The 14,520-nt window shown below is 41.4% G+C and overlaps 1 protein-coding gene across 2 annotated transcripts in view; it reads left to right on the top strand.

The window, feature by feature from the left end:
* nup205 (nucleoporin 205) overlaps nt 1–14,520 on the top strand; it is a 131,922-nt gene that overhangs the window by 79,913 nt on the left and 37,489 nt on the right. Inside the window, exons 22-27 of one of the 2 annotated variants that reach the window (XM_078220266.1) lie at nt 361–485; nt 3,770–3,884; nt 4,162–4,311; nt 7,378–7,452; nt 11,798–11,955; nt 13,746–13,826. In XM_078220266.1, the coding sequence (XP_078076392.1) occupies nt 361–485; nt 3,770–3,884; nt 4,162–4,311; nt 7,378–7,452; nt 11,798–11,955; nt 13,746–13,826 (704 nt within the window). Of the gene's footprint in view, nt 1–360; nt 486–3,769; nt 3,948–4,161; nt 4,312–7,377; nt 7,453–11,797; nt 11,956–13,745; nt 13,827–14,520 lie in introns of both variants that reach the window. The other variant, XM_078220265.1, reaches the window with a different exon arrangement.

The following is a 14,520-nucleotide window of genomic DNA, read 5'->3' as shown; positions in this document are numbered from 1 at the left end:
CATTTCTCTCTTTCACGAAAGATGACTGTTGGAAAGCGAATTTTATTTTGTTCTGCCATGCATCTGCGGAAACACTGAAACTTATCTTTCATTTGGAAAGACCCGCATTAGCAGCTGTGAACAGCCTTCAGCTCCTCCTTTACAAATGCAGTGATGAACATAGATATTCATAATTTAATAATACACAGTAGCAGTGATGCTACACCTCTCACAAGCATGATACTCCATTCCCTCCATTGCATTCCCAACACCTGCAGTTCACCTACTCTTCCCATCATATTACGATTGAACAATAAGTTTGTGCAAAGTTAGAAATTGTTTAGGTTTGTATTAATATGGATTTTTTTGAATATAAATAAGGAGTTCTTGGTTGTCCACGGACCTGTCTTCACTCCATTTTAAATATTCTTGAGAAAGGCACTGAAGGAAGGAATGGGCCCCTCGCTGTCAAGGAATCTCCACATTTAGCTGAACTTTGTTATCAGGTAGGAATGACCTTTCCTTTGCTCTCACTCATTTGAGGAAAATACTGAATGGGTGGATTGCCTGTATCTGTTTCAGTGAGACATTGCAATATGCAGCGCTCTTAGTTCTTTACTAATCTTTGCTAGCACATGTTTCCCATTGAAATGTGCTTTGGTCTCAGTTCAAGCTGGCATTATGTTTTTGTACTGAGATGCAAGTAGACTTTGAAGACTGGCTTATTCCATTCCAGGAATGACAGGATCCATCAGCTCCAGCATTAGAGATGCAGTTGGCATGGGTACTGTGGAAAAGAGAAAACAACCATAGCGATCCTTTTCTCTCAGGTTCCTGTGCCTGATGCTGTCCAGATTGCTCTTTTGAAAAGTGCACGTCAGTGTATAAAGACTGGACATTGTTTTGATCCCCTCAGAGACTGATAACTTGTAAAAAGATATATGAATTTCCAGCGACTGATGAGAGGGATCACACAAGATTGCGAGTTTTAACATTTTTACTGTAACAAACTGAAACAATGTTTCTAAACATTATTCAATTGGCAACTTGTACTCTAAACTACAGAAAATTTCTCCAATTAACTTTTAAACAAATTCTTATCCAGCCTGGCCTACATGTGACTCCAGATCCACAGCAATGTGGTTGACTCAACTGCCCCAAACGATAATGCTGACCCAGTCACTGATGCCCACATCCCTAACTGAATTTTAAAAAATCAAAAATCTCATAATATAGTTATATTTTACACTGTCTATCCAAGTAGTCACTTTGTTCTCCTGGAACAAGGCCAAAGTTGTTCTCTGCTCTAAGAGTTTGCTTCCTTTCCCTTTTTTCCAGCCAGGTAACTTCCAATTCCAGGAATTTTACAGCCCTGTTTAAATCCTCACACACTTGGTCTTTTCAGTCTGAGTGCAAGCTTTTTATTAAAGGTGGTGGATCCTTGGATCTCTGCAGTTCGTGTGGTGTGGGTACACCCACAGTGCTGTTAAGAAGGGAGTTTCAGGATTTTGATCCAGCAGCAGTAAAGGAATGGCGATTAAATTTCCAAGTCAGGATGGTGTGTGGCTTGGAACAGAACTTGCAGGTGCAGATGTTCCCAATCATCTGCTGCCCTTGACCGTTTAGATGCTCAAGGTCATGTGTTTGAAAGGTACTGTCAAAGGAGCCTTGCTGAATTGCTGCAGTGCATCTTGTAGATGGTACGCACTGCTGCCATTGTGCGTTGGTGGTGGAGGAAGTGAATGTTGAAGGTGGTGGATGGGGTGCTAATCAGGCGGGCTGTTTTGTGCCAGATGGTATTGAACTTCTTGAGTGCTGTTGGATCTGCATTAATCCAGGCAGGTGGAGAGTATTCCATCACACCCCTGACTTTGTACAGTGAATGATAAAGAGAGCAGAAAATCTGGTTCAGGTTCAGGACTGGCTGCTTCTATTTCTCTTCTCTCTTCACTTGTTAGCTCACCCTCTGGTCTGTGAGGCTCAAGGATATCTTTTTTTAAAAAAAACCTCCAATCCCAATTCAAAATAGTTTTCTATTGACTTTTCCTTCCTAAAGAACCTCCCCATAATAACGTGAACGACATGGGCCTTGTATTTAAAAAGAAACCCGCCAAACCCTATTCTATTTTGGGGATAAATAAACTGTTTAAACTATAACCATTTATAAAGGCTAACATTCCGAATCCTTGTGAGTCATGGAAAGTAACAACTTACCCACAGTCTTCACAGATATACTTGCCATTTTCCACAGGTGTGAACATCTTGTGCCGCCTTTCCGGGCTCTCCTCTTCCCCCTTTAGCCTTCAACAACCAAGCCTCTCTCCCTTTGTGGATTCAGAGCATGTCACATGAGCTCCTTTATTTCTCCATTTTACCTCAAAGTAAAGACACCATCCCAAAACATGGCCATCTTATAAACTTTATTTGTAACAATATGAACCATCCTTCACACTTGAAAAGACCTCTGGCACTCTGAGATTTTACAGGTGAGGTATTGGAGATGGAATGGGTACCTGTTGGAACCTTAACACAGCAAGAATTAGTTCTTTCAGGGAACCTGGGAGGGAGAAAATCTGAAGAAGGTAAAGTCTGTTACATCAGTGCGGCAGTGTGGTTGTAATGATAGGAACCGCAAGAAACGAATTACTTTGGTTATCATGACAGCGAAGTGCATTTTGGGTAGAGTCCAAGAATCAACAGTGAAGATGGTTAAAAATGTAATGTTACAAGAGCAGATTAATTTTGGGATTATGCTCAACTGCTCAGATTTGGCACCTGTGGTTTTTGCTAGCTATTTTAAATTCTCGCTCTGTTATCACTTGATTGTTAATTTAATCCTATTTCTCTTTATCCCTTACTTTGTCAGAAATGAGGATGATTTTGTTAGAATTATCACAGAAGACCTTGCGATCCATCAAATCCATGGCAGCTCTCTAAGATTTATCCAGCTTGCCCCACTTCCCTGCCCTTTCCCAGTATATCTGCAATTCTTTTCACTTCAGGTGCTTTTCAATTCCCTTTTGAACACCCTAATTGAATCTGCCTCAGGTAGTACATTCCAGATCCCTAACCATTCACTGCCATTGGTTATTTTGCCAATCACCTTAAATCGGTGTCCTCTTGTTCTTCTGCCGATGGGAACACTTTCCCTCTATCTGCTCTGTCCGGATTACACATGGTTTTGATTTTCCATTTTCTAAGGCCTTTACATCCTTCCTAAAGTGTGTCCAGAATTGAGCACAATGTTCCAGTCATGGCCAAGCTACTGTTTTATAAAGATTATTATTGTTTTATCTTTTGTCTGAGCTTTTAATGGAGAAATCCCTTAATGGCCTAGTTTGCAAAACTATACAAGCGCCCCACTGACCACTGCACCTAGTCCTCACCGTTCCCCTCCCTTCTCCAGATCTAATTGTAATCTTGTCATTCCTGTTAATGAACACACACATTTCTGGTCATCAAGTGGAACAGTCTATGATTCAGCTTTGATGCCCTGCACAATTGAATAACTTATCATTCTCTGCATGGCTTGTGCATGAAGACAGACCACATACAAGAGACACCAGAGGGTATCCAACCTGCATGGCTGTAACCCATTGAGTTGGTATTGTTCTGGGAAGAGTGGAGAAAATGTTTACCAAGCGACTTTGGAGTTGATTTTAACTTTCTAAAAGCATTAATTTTTGGTGCATTGAAGGCAAACCTGTTGTATGCATTCACTCTAAGCAAAACAATGTGGAATTCTTTCTCCTTGGTGACAAATAGTCTCTCTGTCTCTCTCCTCCCCTAGGTGATTTATCAGCTGTGTGCGTACTCTGATACCTCTGGACCAACCATGCGGTACTTGAGAACAAGCCAGGATTTTCTTTTCTCTCAGCTCCAGCATCTCCCTTTTGCAGTTAAAGGTAGAGGAGGATTTGAAGTTTGTTCCTCTCTTCTCTCTTGTGATTTGACGTTCACTTTAGCAGGTATAAGTGTTTCCTTTTTGTCAGTTTTCCTTTCTCTCTCATCTGTTTAATTTTTTGCCTTTTCTCCCCTCCCCACTTCATTTTCATTCTCTCCTAATTATGATAAAACCTTCACAATCAGTTTCAACTATTATCCAATGGTCTCTCCTTTCACCATATCTGTGTCAAAATAAATTGTAACTTCATTCAAAGCTGGAAGAATTCCTCTCCGCAGGCCATGAAATCTCAGCCTTGAACCAGATGTCATGGTTGATGAAGACTGCTGGGATTGAACTGCGTGTGACATCTTTGAATCGGCAGCGTTCTCACACGCAGCGCCTCCTCCATCTGCTGCTTGATGATGTGCCATTACGATCTTACTCTGGTAAGTGTTTCTGAATGTGCACCCAGATCACAATCATACAGCACAGAAAGAAGCAGTTTGGCCCGTGGTCTGTGCGAGTCTGTTAAATAATTGTACAATTAATCCAACTCACCTGCTGTTATTCAGAGCCCTGCTATTTTGTCCTTCTTAAATATTTATCCAATTTCCTTTCAAAAGTTACTTTTGAATCAATTCTCGCCACCCTTGTAAGCCAGTGCATTCCAGATCATCATAACTTTTGACTTAAGAAAAGAAGCCTAATTTCCCCTTAGATTCTAGTCTCATTATCTTAAATCTATGTCCTTGAGTTACTGACCCACCTGCCAGTGGAAACATTTTCTCTTTATTTAGTATATTCAAATACTTAATAAATTTGAACACTTCTATTAACCTTCTCTGCTCTAGGTCTCTCAATGTTGTTGGTTGCTGTTTCTTGTTTGAGGAACACAGGGTTGTTTGGTTTCAGTGAATCATGACAATTTGAAGTGACTCTCAGCCAATGTTCATGTAGTTTACTGCACTAAGCATGTCACCAGATGACCTTGAGCCCTATATTAAGTGTGTTGCCAAGCTTAATGTGGAGATGATACCCTTGTGTTTACGGGATTTTGAATTCGGATAGTTCTGTTCAAGTAAAAGATCAAACTAACATGGACCTGAGTCGTATGGACCATGGATGCTGAGGCGGTTAATTTTGGATGGACTGGTCATGATAGAAGGAGTGAGTAGTCTACAATTGGCATCCATATGAAGGAGGGAAGAATTGATCATGGTTCCACTCGTAATCAGTATCTCTGATTCCTATCTGATGGGGTTGTTGGGTTAAGAAAGGATTGATGTGCCTTTCTGGAGAAATAGTTTTCAGTATTCAACCAGTTGGATATGGTATTGGTTTGTGTTCAGTGTCCGTGGTGGGGTATCCCATTGGGAGTGATGGTGAGATGGGGTGCAATGATTATGACATGGATTGAAACTGTATTTTGGGGGTTGGTGGATAAGAACAAATGATCAGGATAAACATTTACATCTTTTGTTGAAATGTGCCATATATTTCTAGAGGAGCCAACCAAAATACCTTTATCTGAAAAAGTGTGTTAAACAGGTAGTTGAGAATATAAAACATTGAATTCATTACTAACCTTTTTTGACATCTGACAGTGACTCTCTAGTTCACTGCCTAAGTTTGGTTCAGAGGAACAATTGACTTTTAAAAAAATATATTGTTTTACTGCACTGCAGTTTGCAGTTGACACCAGTGTACTGGGCTAGGGAAGGTACAAATCATACATAGAACCAGCTTTTGATCTTGTGAAATGACCCTGTTGCATTATGTCAGGGAGAGGGGGACGATGTAAGGGGAGAACAGATTTAAGACTGTGCTGTGGGACCCCCTGTCAGAGCTTGATAGAATTCCTGCCTTGATTTACTTGGATGAGGGTACTAGCAGGTGGCCAGGATCCAGCCAGGATCTAGTGTGTGTAAGAAATGGAAAAATCATCAAAACCGTGGAAAATTAACTGAGTTTGTGAATTATGAGGTCGCAATTTCACATCTGCTTTATCAAGAGATAAAGGTATGATCAGAGCTTATTTAGGAAGTGGGCAATTGGGATGGGCAATAAATGTAAGCCTTTCCAAGAAGTCCACATCCTGAGAAGTTATTATTTTTGGAACTACTTGAAGTAAAACTACTGGTGAACTGCCTTAACTGCCCTTTGATCGAGCAAGTCACTTAGTTGTATCGGGGCATTCTAAAGATGAGCAACAAATGGCAGCCTTTCCAATGACAACCACATCATGAGAATTTATTAATTTTAAGTGTTTAAACCATCAATTCCAATAACAATCATTGCAACAGTCAAAAGTTACTATTAAATCAATTCTCACCACTCTTTTAGCCAGTGCATTCCAGATCATCATAACTTTTGAGTTAAGAAAAAAGAAGTCCTCATTTCCCCTCAGATTCTAGTCTTGTTATCTTAAATCTTTGGCCTTGGGTTGCTGACCCTCCTGACAGTGGAAACATTTGTTCCTTATTTAGTCTATTCAAACACTTAATAAATTTGAGCACCTCTATCAACCTTCTCTGCTCTAGGTCTCTTCGTTTTGATTGTAATGTTGGTGTTTCTTGTTGAGGACCACTCAGCCGTTTGGTTTCAGTGAATCATGACAATTTGATGTAACCCTCAGCCATTGTTGCATTTAGTTTACTGCACTCTCTCCCAGCATGCCCTTGATAAGCCCAAAATAAAATCAGAAAATACTGAAAGTGCTCAGCAGTTATGGCAGCATCTGTTGAGAGAGAAAGAGAGCCCGTGGTAAAAGGTCACAGACCTGAAACGTTGTCTCTGTTCCTCTTCCAGATGTTGCCAGAAGTGGAAATGATTAATGATTTCAAATGACACTGCATGAGCACGTGAGGGAAATAAACTTGCTGTATGGATAGAGTCGGAGAATAGGACTTGCTGGATTGCTGTACAGAGACCCAACATGGAGTTGTTGGGCCAAATGGCCTCCTTTTGTCCTCTTATACGTTCCTGTGACCTGTCGGTTATTTCCAGCATTTTGAGTTTTATTTGCACTTTCCAGCCTCTGCAGTATTTTGCTTCAACAGAAAGTTGTTCCGTAGAACACTTCTTGCTTTTCATACATTGCTTGTTGTACAGCATTGCCAAAGCCAAGATCTACACTTGGTTCTCCCAAGAGAAGCTATTGCATAAGAAGACCCTCGGGCAACTGCCTCAAAACAACTAAAGATGGCCAAGAATGTAGCCGTGCATCAATGCCCACAACATAAGAATAGATAAATACGCTCTGATCAAGGAATCAAACTTCCATTCCTTCATTGAGAGTGCTTATTATTTTAGCAGATTTAAGATAGAAGGCTAGGATGTTTTCCGATACAATAATCCTCCCAAGTGGCCTCCTTTGAATCGTTCCTTCCTACCACCCTTCTGTTGAATTAGGCTTTTCGTGAGCTGTTCATAATGCTGTTCATGAATGTTGTAGTGTGACTTTAAAAAAGCGCTCTTTTCTGGTTCATGTTGGTGCTGTCTTTATCCACCAGTTGATGCAGAGGGAAGTCTTGAAGAAGAAACAAGAAACATCACGGGATTTCTGCATTTTGACACCGCCTCTAAAGGTACTTGCATCTCCTAATCAAGTGTCTGCCTCCACATGTGCTTTGAGATGTACACATTTGGTTACAAAGAAGAGGAAATTAGATGAATATTTGACAGGTTGCATCGTATGCGACCATGCATTAGTGTTTACAGGCTTATTCAGTTTGTTGGTACCAATGTGCAATGGGGATTAATCACATTTAAATCAGTGCACTTTGTTGTGTGATTACTCGCATCATTAGAAGAACTCATCAATACTTCACTCTGGTATTCGTGAACTCAAGACACAATTGCTAGTCATGGATCTTGTTAGGAAGGATAAAGTTTGCTGCAGGGAGGTTGAAGGGATGGGGTTAATATGTGCAGTGGATTATTTTAGTTCAGTGCTCGGTTAGGCTGCAACTGCTCATGTCAGCACTGGCCTTGGTGTTCTAGCCACTCATTTTGGGTTTGTGCCAGTGAGTTGCTGCCCACGGCCCTACTATCCAGGATAGGTCCTGACCTCGAACAATGCAGGACAATAAATAGGTGGGAAGACGAGTGGTGAGGATGACAGAGTCTACAAAGGGATATAGACGGGTTAGGTGAGTGGCAAAAATTTGGCAGATGGTCTATAAAGTAGGAAAATGTGAAGTTATACACTTCTGGTAAGAAGAATAAAGGACCTGAATATTATTTAATTGGAGAAAGACTGCAGCACAGAGGGATTTGGGGGTACTCGTGCATAAATCACAAAAAGCTAGCATGCAAGTTCAGCAGGTATTAGGGAAGGCAATGGAATGTTGGCCTTTATTTCAAAGGGAATGGAGTATAAAAATAGGGAAGTTTTGCTGAAATTGTACCAGACACTAGTAAGGGTGGCACAGTGGTTAGCACTGCTGTCTCACAGTGCCAGGGACCCAGGTTCAATCCAGCCTCAGGTCTGTGCGGAGTCTGCACGTTCTCCCCGTGTCTGCGTGCGTTTCCTACGGGTGTTCCAGTTTCCTCCCACACTCCTAAGATGTGCAGATTAGGTTGATTGGCCGCATAGTATCAGGGGACCAGCAGGGTAAATACGTGAAGTTATGGGGATAGGGCCTGGGTTGGATTGTGGCCGGTGCAACCTCGATGGGCCAAATGGCCTTCTGTACTGTAGGGATTCTGATTCTAAGTCCACACCAAGAATACAATGAACAGTATTGGTCCCCTTATCTAAGGAAAGATGTACTGGCATTGGAGGCAGTCCAGAGAAGGTACACTTGGTTGATCCTAAGGGGATTTTCTGAAGAGAGGTTGAATAGGTTGGTTCTTTACTCAGTGGAATTTAGAAGAATGAGAGGTGACCTTATTAAGATATAGGATTCTCAGGGGGCTTGACAAAGTAGATGCTGAGAGGTTGTTTCCCCTCGTGGGAACGGCATAATCTCAGAGTAAGAGGTTGTCCATTTAAGATGGAGATCAGGAATAATTTCTTCTCTCAGATGTTGGTGAATGTGTGGAATTCCTTACTGCAGAGGACTGTCAAGGCTGAGTCATCAAGTATGTTTATAGTTGCTATAGACAAATTTTTAATCAGTAAGGAAATCAAGGGTTATGGGGGTAAAGCAGGAAAGTGGAGTTGAGGATTATCAGATCAGTTATGATCTCATTGAATGGTGGAGCAAAGTTGATGGGCCGAACAGCCTAATTCTGCTACTACATGTTATGGCCTAGGATGGGATGTTGCATGATTTGGTGGGGAATTGCAGGTGCTGGCTTTCTCTTGCTCCTGCTGCCTTGTACCTCTAGGTGGTAGAGATGTTTTTAAGGAGTGAGTGGGGACTAGAAGAAGAACCAAATCAGTAGTAGATGATGAATAGTTTGATTTGATTTATTATTGTCACGTGTATTATTTACAGTGAAAAGTATTGTTTCTTGTGCGCTATGCAGACAAAGCATACTGTTCATAGAGAAGGAAATGAGAGAGTGCAGAATGTAGTGTTAGTCATAGCTAGGGTGTAGATAAACACAGCATTGTTGGAGAGTTTAAAACAGAGTGAAGTTTTAGAAGCATACAACGAGAGTAAAAGATAGAATTAGAAGGTATGCTGGGCACAGCTTGCAAGAAATTGCCTCGCTCCGGCGCCAGCTTGAGAAACAAAAAAAAATAGTGTTGAGGTCTCGGCATGGCACGAGTGAAAAATGAAATGCTGGCCACATTACACATCATTGCTCTGTAGAGCTTTCTTCCAGCTGTACACATTGTAATCTTGTAAGTTTTTTTTGAATGAGCTATCACCAACATCAATGAAATTACTTGACCTAGTTTGTGTTTATCAGATGTCTCGTGTGCCTGTTCATATTTCAGTAAAACTTGCAAAAAAAACCTTTTGAGGAACTAAAAAATATTCAATCTGGTTAGTAATTCTCAGCAATCAATCGGTGGGTAGCAGTTTGTTCTGGAAAGTATTATCTGCTTGAAATGGTTGAAGTGAAGTACAATGGGAGAGTGTTGCATTCCTATGATTGACTCTGATAGACTGTGAAATCTGCTCATTATTCCAGGGTGATCCTGGAAGGCAAAGGTAATCCCAGCTTCTTTTCCTAAATCCAGGCCATCTTAACCCCTCATCTCCAACAAGTGCAAAGAACCTTTGAATTTCATTGGATGGTCTCAATCTTAGTGACATTCAGCTGCTTCTGCATCTTCCCTCCCTTCCCCAAGCCTACTTGGCTAAACTTGCTCAAAGACTACCCACTGCCCTCTCCCCATCCAGCCATGAACTTTATCTTTCTTGAGTTTCCCTCTCATCTAGTTTTTGTCCATGTCCCATTGCCCTAAAATCTTTAAATAGCAGAAATAGTTTCAAATATTCCTTGGTCTGTTAAATTCCAGGTAATACAACACTTTGTTTAATCTTTTCTCATAGCTATACTCTTAGAATGCAGGTATCGTTTGAGTAAATGTAGGTGCTCTCATTCAAAGGCCACTATATCTTAAGGCATAATGCCAAACCTACTCTCTATATTCCAGCTATAATCTAAGCTTTGTAATTATTTTGAGTACTTATCCATGATATTTTAGTGATCAATGGACCTATACTCAAATCTTTTTGGACCTCCTGTTTCTCGTTTTTCACCATGTAGTCAGTTTTTTGGGTCCAAAGTGGTTGAATTCACATTTGCCACAGTTTTTGTCCATTCACTTTACCTATCAATATCACTTTGTAATCTCCAACATGGTTAATCACATCACTCTTTGCCACTGTCTCCACCATTGTTCAACTATGTAAGATTGCACTCTGCAAGTTCCATTTTTATCTATCTAATCATAGAGAAAGAATCACTTGTAATGGCTTCTCTTCCTGCTCCCACTCTGTTACTTCTGCTGTCTCTTGAGGAACGATCCTTGACACTTTCTCATCCTACATGCTGCCCCTCAGCAACATCATCTGAAAACATATTGGTTTTTACATGTAGACTAAATGACACCCAGTTCTTCCTCACCAATGTCTTTATTGATCCCTTCACCATCTCTAAATGGTTAGACTGCTTGTCTAACAACTAGTACTGGATGAGCAGAAGTTTTCTCCAATTAAATATTGGGAGACAAAAGCTATTTTTTCAGTCCCCACCACAAACTCTGTTCCCTAGCCACAGACTTCCAGCCACAAATCCACACTGCCACTATGCCTATTTCCCCTCTGTAATATTGTCCCACTCCACCCCTGCCTCAGCTGATCTACTGAAATCCTCCTCCATGCCTTTGTTACCTCTCAACTTGACTGCTGGGCTCCTGTGTGTATGCGTTCAATCCTCTGTAAAATCGAGGCCTTCCAAAACTCTGCTGCCTGTGTCCAGATTTGTTTAACCCATCATTCGGATGTTTGCTGACCTACACTGGATCCCAGTGAAACAATGCCTCTATTTTAGTACTCTTATCCTTGTTTTAAAATTCTTCCATTGTCTTACCCCACTTCCCATCTCTCTAATCTCCTGAAGCTTTACATCCCCCTGAAGACACCTCCCTCTGAAGACACCTCCACCCCTCTGATTCTGCCCTCTTTCGCATCCCCGATTTCCGTTCCTCCAGCATTGGCAGCTGTGCCTTCAGTTGCCTGGACCACTAGCCCTAGAATGCTCAACCTAAACCCCTCCACCTGTCTCCCTTGTTTTCCACCTTTTCTCCTTAAACCATATAAAGAATTTGATCATCTGCCTTTCTATCTCCTTGCGTGGTTCTGTGTCATGTTTGTTTTATAATACCCTGTGAAACACCTTGGGACATTTTATTATGTTAAAGACGTTGGAGAAATACAATTTATTTTTGCAGGTTTAACAGTCGATTACTATTTTAAAATGCTGTTTCATGTGAGTCTTAAAACTGAAATGTTGTCTTTGATTTAGTACGTCGAAAGATCCTGAGTATTCTAGATTCAGTTGACTTTCGCCAGGAGTCGCCAGAAGAGCTTCATTTGGATTTCTTTGATCGTGCCCAGATTGAACAAGTTATCTCTAACTGTGAGCACAAGAACCAACAGGGCCAGACTGTCTGCAATGTGAAGGTATCTTGGTGTCTGCATTAACAGTTCTAGTTCTCTCTCTCGCTTTCTCACTCTCTCATTTTTGCTCACTCATCAGTATCTACATTTAATTTGTTTCCTGTCCATACCACACTACCACTACATGTTTTAATTTTTTAAAATGTCTCCAATGTTCCCTCTCTTTGTATTCCCCCTATCTCTGGAATTCTGTGCTGTTGTATTCTCTCTACCTCATAGTTCCTTTCCTATCATTGTCCATATTGCTAGTGAGTCCAAAAAATGTTTTTCTTCCATATAATATCCATTCTTCCTATTCGCACTTTCTCTGCTATTTTCTCTCCAAGCACTCCTCCCTCAACTCCAGCGCTCTTTCCCTCTAGCATTGCCTGTATGTTTAGCACAGCATTCCCTTGCCAACATTTGAACATTTTTTGCCTTTGGCTGTAGTTTCCTGTTCGATGTGATGCAATAGATGTAACAAGCAGCCCAACAACCTGCTGTGGTGACCTTCTGTTGTGTAAAGTTGGTTGTTGGTTCTCTTTGGGTTAAAAATATCTATTTGAGATAAGCCAAATATTTTCTTGCACCATCACATCAGCCAATTAAAATATCAAGCCAGGCAACTTTTGAACATGCGACTCAACTGAGTTCAAAGTTGTTTTGCTCTGATTGAAGATTCCACTTCATTCCCCAGGACCATGACAGTCTTGGTCGCCCTTTTCCATATAAGGCTGATCTCCCATCTTGCACTTTGCCCCATGTACAATCCTAACTGGTCATCCATGATCTTAGCTCACTCTTGTATCTCGGTGTCCTCCTCTTCCTTCACTGACAGTGGCTTTGAGGGAATTACAGTAAACACTTTGAAATGATGAATTGTGTTGTGATATAGGGTAAATAATTATTATACATGCCTGAACAGGAATGGTCTACTTCTGGGTTTTTTTCCCCCTCAGCCTCAGCAATGTGGTTACAGTCTGGTTTAATTTACCCATGGTGCTAAATGGTGTTTGAGACTATAACAGAGCATAGTCACCCAGCTGTAGAAAGCTCTCCACCATCCGCATCTTCTGCTTAAGGCAGGATCACCTCAATTGCCCCACCATTTTGAGGAGCCCACAGGGCATACACCAAGGCCAGAGCTGGCCATGGCTGGGACCCTTCATGGCTCACAGTGGATGCAGCAGGGGAAAGATCATTTGACTCCTCAGCAGTGGTGAAAGTTTGTGGAAGGGCAGGTGAGGCTCTCCAGCCTTGGTCACAGCCCACCTGGGAGGGAACTTGATAGGGTGGATACCAGGAGGAGGATTCCTCATGTCGGGAAGATTAGAACCAGGGGGACAGTTTAATAATATGAGGTCTCTCTTTTAAGATGGCAATGAGGAGAACCCCTTTCTCTGAATGTTGTTAGTCTGTGCAATTCTCTACTTGAGAAGGAGGTTGGATTGGATTTCTTGAATTTATTCACAGTTGAGTTAGATTTTTGATCAACAAGTGAGTCAAGGATTATGGGGGCAGATTGGAAAGTGGATTAGGGACCACAAATGCCATGATCTTATCGAATGATGAAGTAGGCTTGAAAGGCCAATTGGCCTTCTGCTCCCAAGTCCTATGTTCTTGCATAAGGCACTTTATTACTATAATGCGATGAGCTGTCTGTCCCTTGAGCTATTTTTCCTAGTGATGTAGCAATGTCTGTTAGCTACCTGTCTATTTCAGATCAGGTAGTGGGATACCATCTTCAGATATGTTAGAATATGGTATAGCCTAGTACAGCTAACATTTTCACTGCGATTTGTTTTATTTCCCAGCTCCTTCACCGAGTACTTATTGCTGAAGTGAATGCCCTGCAAGGAATGGCAGCCATTGGACAAAGACCTTTACTAATGGAGGTGAGACTTTCTGTGCAATGAATTACTTGTCTGCTCTACTTTATTTTTTGTTTGTTGTTAAAGCAACTGAGGGCTCCCTACCCCAACACGCCATCATTTTATTTTGCAATCGGCTGAAACCTGTTCATATACAAGCTTCCAGGTTTGATTAGTTATCTGTATCGAGTTAGCTGATCTCTGTTGTGATGCAGTCTAGATTGGAGAGCTTGCTGATACACAGGGAATGGCCACTTGGGTAAGGCACCAGAGGGCAGCCAGTGTCGATGGAGTGTCATCATATGAGTCATGGGTTTAAGTCCTACCCAAAGACTAGAGCACTTGGGTCCAGTACTGGGGGAGTGCTTTACTATTGGAGCCATTTGGATGAGAGATTAAACTGGCGGTCCATGTCTCCCAGGTGGATGTGAAAGATTCTATTTCACTATTTAAAGAGCAGGGGATTTCCTCTTGGTGTCCTGACCAATACTTGGAGCTTGTTGTACTCGCACTCACTGCTGCATTTTCCTACCTTGTAACATGACTACATCTTAAATGTATTTCATTGGCTGTGAAGTGTTTTGGGACATACCATGAAAGATACTTTAGAAATTACATTTCTATCTATGCTTAATCAAAGACTTAATGTCATGAGGAGTGTTACAGAGGAGAAAGCAGGACAAACTGGACTGTCTTATATGTGGAATTGAGCCCAAAG

Source organism: Mustelus asterias, chromosome 9 (genome assembly GCF_964213995.1).
Source record: "Mustelus asterias chromosome 9, sMusAst1.hap1.1, whole genome shotgun sequence".
Taxonomy (NCBI): Eukaryota; Metazoa; Chordata; class Chondrichthyes; order Carcharhiniformes; family Triakidae; genus Mustelus; species Mustelus asterias.
Note: the sequence above shows the minus strand (reverse complement) of the source record. Positions and strands in the feature narration are given on the sequence as shown.